This window comes from Lactuca saligna, chromosome 9 (assembly GCF_052625555.1).
Source record: "Lactuca saligna cultivar CGN05327 chromosome 9, ASM5262555v1, whole genome shotgun sequence".
NCBI lineage: Eukaryota > Viridiplantae > Streptophyta > Magnoliopsida > Asterales > Asteraceae > Lactuca > Lactuca saligna.
In genome coordinates, this window is record NC_136425.1 from 142024289 (window position 1) to 142035491 (window position 11203).

Here is an 11203-nt window from a genome sequence, read left to right on the forward strand (position 1 = left end):
GGATTTCGGCATTCTTTATATCTCCAGAAACCTTGTTTCAACTACTACAACATTATCTGAAGATATCAAGTTTATTTTACACTTAAATTTTGATGCTTATTTTTATTCTTAATTAATCAAACCATATAATTAAGCAATTAAGCACAAAACACATAATACTCAAATAATACAATCTTATTATTTCAAAACGGGTTACAAAGGTTAACCTAGACCATTACATTGCTAAAAATGGCAAGCCCGGAAACACAGGCGTTACAGTAGATGAAATAGTTGGGGAGTGATGAAATAAAATAATGAGATATAGGTGATGATAGGAAGGTGATGATAATTAGGTGAGGATAGATAGGTGATTATGAATCGGTGATGTAGGATACTACAACCTTGTCCGACAATTTAGAGATGCAGTCATCTACCAGAGTATAGATGGCGACCACGGACTATTATAGACAACCCCGTGGAAACACCAGCAGGCTCATAACCTGTAGGTGACGAATTACGAGTTCAGGCGATGTTGTAACTACGTATTCATGCGATGATAGTTTAAACCTTATTATGAAGTACGAGTCCAGGTGATGTTGCGGCTACGTATTCATGCGATGATAGTCTAATCCTTATTATGAATTACGAGTCCAGGCGATGTTGTGGCTACGTATTCATGTGATGATAGACTAACCCTTATCATGATTTACAAGTCCAGGCGATGTTGTGGCTGCGTAATCATGCGATGATACCCTAACCCTTGCTTGACACATATTGAGGGGGTAATCCCTGAATTAGTATTCTCTATGCAATGTAGGCGATTATCCTTAGGTAAAGTTTGTAGGAACAATCATATAAGGAAATACGATGTAAGGATATGAGAAGTAAATATGATATAGGAGATGACCCTTGAGATAATATCTTTAGGGAAGACTAAAAGAAGATAATGGGGATGGGTAATTGGGTTGATTGTTTGATTGTTTAAACATAATAATTATACTATTGTGGGTTGAAAACCCTATGTACTCACCAGGTGTCCCAAACTGACCCACTCAGTTTATTTATATCACAGGTGTTGATATGAAGTCACAATACACTGAGAGATTTAAAGAGATGTAGATCACTAGTGTAAATAAATGTAAGTTTCGTTTATGCTTATGTTTCTGTATTAATGATGACATCCCAAACGTTTTAACATAAATAAGATACGTTTCTTCGAAAATGTTTTGATAACGTATTTATCGTATTTTTCTGTGAACAAATTCCGTAATATTTTTATGAAAAGAAGTACTCTGATTTTTATAAAGCATAAACAAAATCGGTCTTTTTTGGCCGTGAAAATGGGGATGTCACAGTTGGTATCACAACATTAGTTTAAGCGAACTAGGAATATGGATTTATTTCTAGACTTAAACTTAGAATGCTAAGCGATGATTGTGAGGTGTGAGCACTAGCTTATTTTAGGAATGATGCCTAAATTGCTTTTATGTGCTAAATGATTTGTTATGCTATAGTTTGATCGGATCTATGGTCTATTGCCGACCGGATCTGGAAACCTTATGTGTTTAGGATTCTAAACGTACGAATACGATATTAGAACTAGCATGTAAACGTTTCGGAGTGATAAGGATGATTTAAACGTCAATCCTAAGTAAAGGTCTAGATTCACCTTATTCGGTGTATAGATCAAGATGGCAAGAACCCGTAGCGGAAACGTGAATGCAAATGAGAATAGGAACCAGCCCCCAGTGGTTCAGCAAATACCTGTTGTAGAAGAAGTTTTACCTGAGCCAATCACCATGGCTGGAGTTCAAGCCATGATTCGGGCTATGCTAGCTGAACAAAGGGAAGAAATGAGACATATATTCCACGAAAATAGGGATGAACCTACCATACATGCGGAGCCAACCGAGCCAATTCCCGATCAATCTGAGGAAGGGAACTACAACCACCAAGTGAGTCAAGTAGGGACTTAAGGTGAACGAAAGGATGGCCCGGAGAAGAGAAACAACAAGGATGGACGAATGTACAAGAACTTCTTAAGTGCAAGACCACCAAGTCTCTCAGGGAGCCCGAAGCCTGTGGAAATTATGGATTGGATCTCCGAGATGGAGATGGTGTTTGAGAGTTGCGACTGTAGCAACAAGCAGAAAACCGTCTTTGCAATCAGACAACTAAAGACCGGAGTCTTGAGCTGGTGGAAGCTATTGGCAGATACGATGCCCAAGGGAGAAGCAAGCAAGATGTCTTGGGAAGATTTCCTGAAGCAACTGAAAATGCAGTACTGCTCTGAGTAGGATCTAATAGAGATCAACAACAAGTTTCAGAACCTAAAGAAAGGAAAAATGAGTGTCACCGAGTACGCTGCAAGTTTTACGGAGAAGATGAAGCTTGTTCCTTACCTAATTCCAACGGAACTTTCCAAGGTCAACATGTTTGCCAATGGATTACCAGCGGACTTTGGTCCAATGGTCAAACAAGCAACCACTTTGAAAGCCGCCATCTGGGCAGCCAAGAATGTTGAGACCCAAATAAGAGAAAAGGGTCTGGAGAAAGCTGAAGTTGGTGACACTAGACGTCATGCCCAGTCAAATAGCACTAGAGCAGGTACATAATTCACAAGAAAAGTACCTAACAAGAGCAATATCATAAGTAAACATAAATCAAATTAATAGAGTAACAAAGAAAGACATACCAGCCATGACGTCTAGTACCGCTCTGACCTCCTCTGCTGTCAGCTGGAATGCTCTCCCTCGAGCCATCGAAACCTCGGTCTTCCCCCGCCACCCATTAGTGATGCACACAGTGATGGGAGCAAGAGCTTGAGCCATCCTTGATGCAAGCTGAGGACACTGCGACCTCATGTGATCTGTCTAGTTACAATTGAAGCAACCCCGAATTCCCTTGGGGTAATCCTTCACCATGTGGCCCTCCTTGCCACACATGTAACAAATAGTTCCTGACTGAAAGGGTCCCTCATGACCCTTGTTGCATGTGCAACCCTTCTGCCACCAGCTCTCAAATCAGCAGGTTTGAACCGCTTAGCCATTGATTGCGACTACACTAGCCTCCTATCGCTCTTTCTCCTGGGCCTTACTCTCCTCTAGCACCTAGGTCTCCGGCTTGATCTCCCTCCTCCTGGCATTGGTTTGTAGCTTATCCTATGTCCGATACGAGGTGTTCGACATGAACTTACAGATATCCTTCCTTAGGATACTCAGATATTGGCTCACACTTGCCTACTCCGATGACACGTGTTCAGTGCTAAACAAGGCCCTCTCATGGAACATCTTAGTGATCTCAGTCACAGTTTCTGTATTATGCTTGAGTGACAGGAAATCTTGGTCCATCCCCTCACTTTAAACCAATGGCACAAACTTATCTCTAAAAATCTCAGTAAATCTCTCCGAACTCACTGCAGAATGCTCCGCAGGCGAATAGTAAACTATCACAAACTTCCACCAATCCTTCGCTCCTAAGCGAGGTAGGTTCAATGCAAAGAAAATCTTCAGATTATCTAGATAGGAGTAAGTGTAGAAACAACCCTCAACATCCAAAATCCATCTCATCGCAACAATCATGTCCTTGGTCCCTTCAAACATTGATGGCTTCATTTTTGAACTCTCAGTATCATATCAAATCACCCCCCTACGGTCTCACAATAGCAACGATTGTGGTGGCTGTGGCAGCAACAACGTCAGCGATGGCAGCATAGCTCTTGTCGAAAGTCACGATCAGCATGGTCTTAATATACTCGAACATCTATAGTATGGCCTCTTTGATTTTTGTGGCCGCCTCGGAGGCAACGATCCTACGGATCTCATCATCGCTGACACTCGACCTCTTTGGGTTGCTGGAGCCTGAATCTCGGGTAACCACCATATTGAAACATACAAGAAAAGATCAAAATCAGGATATAGTTCACACACAAAAACTTACATATTCCTTCATGTTCCTTAGTGCCCTAAGAATCCTTCTTGAGTCACGTATGGATTTGGTGCTTTTAGTAATGTGGGCCTAAATACTACCTTCCACACCAATCTGTATTTGTCTCAAGTCATCCTCCTAAGACCATAAGTCACAAGAACTATATTCTTTGAGGGTATCTACACATTCACCCTAAAGTTTTATCATTACTGCTACTAAGCACCTAGGCACTCGTCCTAGACTGCTCTACAAGCACCACTCCGCCTCACAAGCGTCTTTGTTATCCTCACCATTTTCTTCGCATATGCCAATTGTACATAATACAGGACTCACTAGACAGTCGAATAAATGATTTTACCTCAATTCCCTAACCAAATGAGGAGCAGGAAGAAATTCTAAAGCAGACCTTCTCAGGCTAATAAGTCCTAACTATGTACAATTATGCATTATACACCAAGCAAACAATAAGATAGGTTCAATCTTATAGTAGTAATCTCCTAGAAGGCATCGCAAATCATGCAACTCTATCATGCACTACTTGAGGGATCCTTAGCCTATCAACTAGCATTCAGTTCTATCTACTCATAAGATAACCACTCGCCATATCGCATAAAACATGTAGAGATATTTTAGGAAATCATTGCTCGAGCTCTGGCTGATTGTACACACTACGTCATCCAGTCTTTCTTCTTTTGAATTTTTTATTTCTTTTTGAAAAGTTTTTATGAAAACCCTAAGATCCTTAGTTTGAGATTGGAATCCCACAAGTGTTCATCTAAATCCTACAAACTAGTTCTCTGATACCAATTTGTAACATCCACATTTTTCAAACAATTTTTTTCATTTTTTTATTAACTAAAAACATTGTTCATAAAATAGTATCTAAAGAAAATTACAAGTATCAAATACAAATTATCATCATAATATCAGAGTGCCCTAAAATATCTGGAATCATCAACTGCAGTCGAATGTGTACAATCAAGCCTTCGCCTTCCCGCAGTCATTAGAAGTATCTAAAACACATGTAATCAACCACTACAAGCACAAAGCTTAGTGAGTTCCCCAAAATACCACGTACAACACCACCCAAATAAACAACTATGGGTTATCAACAACCCTAGAGACTACCCGAAGTCTCAGTAGGCAGACAATGCGCCCTGTGGGTTATCAACAAATCTGGAGAGTACCTAAAATCTTAGTACACATAGCAACACATATCACAGTAACAGAAAATGGACTCAGTTTATCAACACACACACACACACACACACACACACACATATATATATATATATACATATATATATATATATATATATATATATATATATATATATATATATATATATCAGTGTTGTAAAACTCACCGAGTTGGCCGATTACTCCTCTGAGTACTCGCTACTCGACCCTTTGCCGAGGCGAGTTACAGAATCCCGAGCACTCCTCGATCGACCCCTTACTGAACTGATCATTGTTGTGAAACTCGGTCAACTCGGTGGTTAATATATATAATATACTTAACGATTTATCATTTAATATGCACACATGTGACTATTACTACATATATATCTTAAATTTTCAGTAATTATTCACAATGTGAGACCATTATTTGTTTTTTTTTTAGTTTTTGTGTATTTACATGTATCTAATTTTATTATATATTTCAATCAACTTACGATTTTAACTGATGATTTTGACATATATAAGTTCCCTAAAAATATTACTACATGAATTACCAAATCCGAGTACTCCTGAGTACTTGCTACTCGGTAATCGGTAGAGCAGGTACCGAATAACGAGTTCTACAACCTTAATATATATATATATATATATATATATATATATATATATATATATATATATATATATATATATATATATATATATATATATATATATATATTTACACTACCACACATACAAGTATAGTGAGAAGATTCACATCGCACTGAAGACTGACTAGACTTAGCCTATTAATTACACCAAAACCCTAACTTCTAACATCACTAAAAACTCTATAACTCATACATGGGTGAAAGGAAAGGACCAAGCTTGCATCTTTATGACACCATGCACTCAAAAACGTCTGAAATGACAGCTCAAATGGTTTGGAGTAGTCCATACTCACAAAGGTGAAGGTTATAGGACAAAATGAACATAAACTCCCCCCACCCCTCTTTTCACTCTCTGTCACATTTCGAGTCCTCATTTTGTGGTTTTTTTTTTCTTCGAAGTGAACACATTAAAAAAAAATTGAAAAATATAATTTTTAATTTTTTTTATAAAAAAATTAGAAAAAGAAATTCTCCAAAAATCATAAAAAAATTAATGGATACTTCTACTCAAACTACTAGTGACTTTGTAAAATGATTTTTTTCATAAATAAGCTATCGAAGTATTTATTTTTAATTTTAAGAAGTATTAGTTTTTAAGAAAAAAGTTTAAACATAATATGATCCAAAATGTGATGATTCAAAATATTTATGATTCAATAAAAAAACTTTTGATTTAACTTGTTTATGATTTTTAATTTGTTATGATCTATAAATATTTAGAGTCGAATATTTTAAAATCCTTAATTATATTTTTTGTGATTCAAAATTAAATGATTCAAAATATATAATGATCCATATTTTTTTGAACAAAAATTATATTTAATTGAACATATTATTGATCCAAAATCATATGATTCAAAAATGATCTGATTCAAAATACTATCATTCAACATAATTTGATTTAAAATTTTATAATCCAAAAATATTATGATTAAAAATATATATATGAACGGAAAATTTTATTATCCTTAATATTCTTCTTAATTAAAATTTATAATTGTTAATCATTAAAAACTCAAACCGATAACTAGTTTAAAAAATCAAAAAACAAAATTAAAAAATAAACAATAGCACTAGTATGTTCAAGTATATAGTAAAAATATTAAAAAATAAAAATAAAAAAATATAACACGAAAATTAAATATTTTTTAAAAACAAAAAAAAAATTGAAAAAGAAAACTAAAAACTTTAAAACCAAAATATATATGTTTAAAGTTTTATTTTATTTTTTGAATTTTTATTTAAAAATTATAAAAAAAATATTTCTAAAAGTAAAAAATAAATAAATAAACGATATATACATATATATATATATATATATATATATATATATATATATATATATATATATATATATATACCCTTGCAAAACGACTGCGATAAACAATTCTTTTGGCAAATAATTTCCTTATGGGAAAATAATTATTAGATTTTTTTTAGTTATTATAAAAAGTTACAACTTTTCAATAAATTATTTATGTTTAGATGATATATTTATATTATTTGTTTATATAATTGATATAAATTAATTAACATGAGTTTCTAATTTAAGAAAACTAAATTCTCCCTAATAAATGAAAATAATTTTATCAATTGTTAATTTCTAATGAGTTTTGACATTTGTTATTTTATTGTATTTTTGAAATAAATTTTATCCACTTGTCAATTTCTGATTTATTTCAAATTTTAAAATTAAAGTCATATACTTATATATGTAAAGTATTAAATATATTATAAATGAAATTAAATTGCAATCAATACGTTTTTTATTTTCTTATTTTTAAGTTTGACATTAAAAAATATTTGTTGCTTACACTTTAATATTTCATTTTTTTTAAATTAACCCGTATAATAAACAGGTCACGCACCTAGTTAATTTATACACATAAATTTAATATTTCTTCAAATTAAATTTCTTAATAACCTTCCTTAATTTAAGGCTTCAAACTTTTGACAAGTATTAATGATTTATATATATATATAATTTTGTACAAAAATATTTGTACCTTATACTACTTAAAATTCAAAATATAACTAATATGTTTTATAATACAGTATAATACCACAACAATTGTTTAATAATAATTGCTTCCCGCCGACTCCAGGATGTTGTGGCTCGCCCCTTCTTTTTAATATTAGATTGTATTAATCTTCTAATTAAATGAAGTATTGTTTTGTCAAGTATGCCCATTTTTAATTAAATATGTATTAGAGTTGAGAATTAAAGTGTTTGCAAGATAGTTTGTAAATGACTGGTGTGGAAGTTTTTTTTTTTTTTTTTAAATCTAATGGTTTTAACTTTATTATTTTCATATTTGATTATTGTTTCTTAATTATGTTTATATTTAAAGTACGTTTGCTTATTAGTTTTATGTTTGAATCTTAACGATGAAGTTAATTTAAATAAAATGATGATTTATTTTGAAGTTTCTAAACCATAGATGCCGCACCGCACAATATATTGTGGTTTATGACTTTTGAGGTGTGGTTTGCGATTTTGATTTTTCGTAAACCGTACAGTTTGCTGTTTTGACTATAAACCATATCACATCGTTCCATGTAGACCCCTATATCTATATATGTGTTTTACACCAAATCATTACTAAAAATATGATAATACCCCTTTTTAATTTTTTGAATTTTAAACTACAAAAGAAAACGGTAAACAAGCATTACATTTGGATTCTACGGTAGTTTGTAAACTTATCTTTTATCAAAATAATTATTTTGCGTGGTAAAGAAATTTTACAAAGGCTATATGTTTAATATTAGATTATTTTGTTTGTTCTTTGTTGAGAAAAGAAACTTCCTAAAAAGATTTTCTAGGCTTGTTGTGCATCGACTAATCTTTACTGGGAACATGAGGTATCCCTTAAATTCAACATATATTGCCATTGTAAATAACAGTCGATACTTCCGGACCCATACTTTCGTCAATTTACACTTTCGGTTTTCGTGAAAAGTATACCCCGTCCCCTACATCCTACTCTATATAAATATAGATCCATAGATTGAGATATCAACACACACACTGATTTAAACAACAATCACTTACCAATATATACGACTTCCTCTCGTGTTAAACCACATACATCTCGATCATGGCCGACGCTTCTTCTGTTACCGATGAACCAGAGGTTTGTTTACCGTTATATTTTATTTATGTATTTGAACAAATCATTTTAGTCTCTATACATTCAAAATGGTTTAATGGAACATATGATGATGTTTTGTGTCTATAACATAATTGATGCATGATTTCTAAAACTGAAACGTGTTTCTCCATAAGAAATGTGACATGATGAGTTGAGAATTGATTTGGTTGTAGTATTTTTTGTCTTTGTTGCAAAAGGTTCAGAGCGAACAAGAGAAGTTGAAGCACTTGGAATTCGTGGAAGCTGCATTAGTGCAAGCAATTGTTTATGCATCAAAAGCTTATGATTTTGCTAAGGACAAGACTGGGCCTTTGAAACCTGGTGTGGAGACATTAGAGACTCATGTCAAGACTGTTGTTGGCCCTGCTTATGAAAAGCTCCAGGATTACCCTGTTGTGGCTCTCAAGTTTGTTGATCGTAAGGTCAGCTTTATTTTCTTTCTCTTTAATTTCCTCTACGCTTTATCATAGTAATTATTTAGCCATGAGATTGGTTTTTTCTTTGTTAAAAACCCCGAAATTGAAGTTTTGTTATTTTCTTGTTTGGTAACTATTGCTAGTAAAAATATCTTTAAGAAACTTTTTACCCAACTAATCCATGTCGTTCATGCAAATCCTCTTTCACCATGACCCATGCAAAATTTATGCACTTCATCTTTATGACATCGAACATGGGTATATTTAATGCATGTCATAAACAGCATGTTTTATTCTGTTTATTTAAGATTAACCGTTAGATAAAACCCCTTGTAGTATGAAATTAAGAAGGTTGAGAATTATAGGCTTAACTAACCACACATACATACCCATACATATGTGAAACGTGCTTTACTATACTTTTACACATGGTTTTCAAGTAAGAAACCTTTTTTTGTTAAAAGTTTTATGTAAAGCAAAATTGACAAAAAAAAAAAAAAAAAAAAAAAAAAAAAAAACGTCACCGAAAAATTTCTTAAAGGTGGTAGGTTAGGGAAAAGAAAAATCTAAAGTGCAAATTAGATTTTCACTTTTATAAAATCAAAAGAATTGTTGGACTATGTCAATAAAATAAAATTTGTAATATTTTTTCCATTAAGACTTTGCTCTCGATATTTCTTCGGTGCAAAACATGTGATTATAATTTTTCTTCCATATCTTCCCCCCTTGGTACGTACGTATAACCTGTTAATTCATGCATGCATGTCTAATTGGTGCATTGATGATGATACATGCATGATTTCAGGTTGACGAGTCTGTTACCCAAATAGATGGTGTGATGCCTCCATATGTGAAGGATTTAACAACTACAACCAAAGGCTTTCTAGTCAAGGTGGATCCAGTCGCTGAGGGATACGCTTCTTCAGCTTGGAAAACCCTAAATTACCTTCCATTTGTGACTACAGTAGCTAAGGCAATTGCACCATCAGCGACTTTGATTACTGAAAAGTACAACCAGACTGCCCAGCAAACATCATCATTTCTGCCATTGGTGCCCACTGAGAAGATTTCTAGGGTATTCGCCATCCCTTCGGACACAAAACCAGAAGAACCGGTGGAGGAGGTCCCACGTGGAGAGGGAGAAGCTGCGGAGGAGGTTGTGGCCGGGGAGGAAGTTGCAGAGCCTGCTGCTGCTGGAGAGGAAGAAGTTGTGGAGGCTTAGGAGCAATGATTAACGTTAATGTCTATGGTGTTGGGGGTTTGTTTATCTTGTAAGGTGGAATTATAATATTGTGGTTTATGTGGTGTTAATTTATTTTTTGTATGATGTATACATGAAGTCGTACGACATTAGTATTGGGATCTGGATTTGTATTAGTGTTGGGCTCTGGATTTGTATGTTCAAGAGCCCATTTGTATTATGAAAAAAAAAATCTTATATTATTTTCAAGTGTTGATTATGTATTTTAAATTTGCTTTTGCTCATAATTTTAGTATGATCTGAAGTCTCAAATGTCTAAGTTTTCTTTCTTTAGCCACTCTTATTGTATCAATTTATATGTAGTTTAGTATATTTGTTGTTTAAAAAATAAATAAATAAGACTTTTCTACTAACCATCATCATTTTGAAAAGCATTTGCATTTTAAAACATATTATATTATATTATATTTATATATTTATTAATTCTTTGCTCCTTTAAGAATAGTACATTTTGGTCCTTTTAAACTTTTGCCGTATAAGTCTTAACATCTTAGACAGTTTCTATCTAGACAAAATTGCAAAAATGGTCCCTGTGGTTGGCAAATTTACGTAATTTTGGTCCAAAACGATACCTTGGTGCACCATTGGTCCAAAATTGGATTTTTCTATTGTTTTTGGTCCCTGACATTA

General features: G+C 33.5%; 1 protein-coding gene across 2 annotated transcripts; it reads left to right on the forward strand.

The window, feature by feature from the left end:
• The first annotated feature begins 8747 nt into the window (after positions 1-8747).
• Positions 8748-10755, forward strand: LOC145017619 (rubber elongation factor protein-like). Of its 2 annotated transcripts, none has more exons than XM_078975611.1 (3): positions 8748-8878; positions 9094-9318; positions 10118-10755. In XM_078975611.1, the coding sequence occupies exons 1-3, from the start codon at positions 8843-8845 to the stop codon at positions 10532-10534; spliced, it is 678 nt and encodes a 225-aa protein (XP_078831737.1). In that variant the 5' UTR covers positions 8748-8842; the 3' UTR covers positions 10535-10755. The 2 variants fall into 2 exon arrangements, with proteins under 2 accessions (XP_078831737.1, XP_078831736.1); XM_078975610.1 differs by having other exon boundaries at positions 8754-8878; positions 9070-9318.
• Positions 10756-11203: the final 448 nt, after the last annotated feature.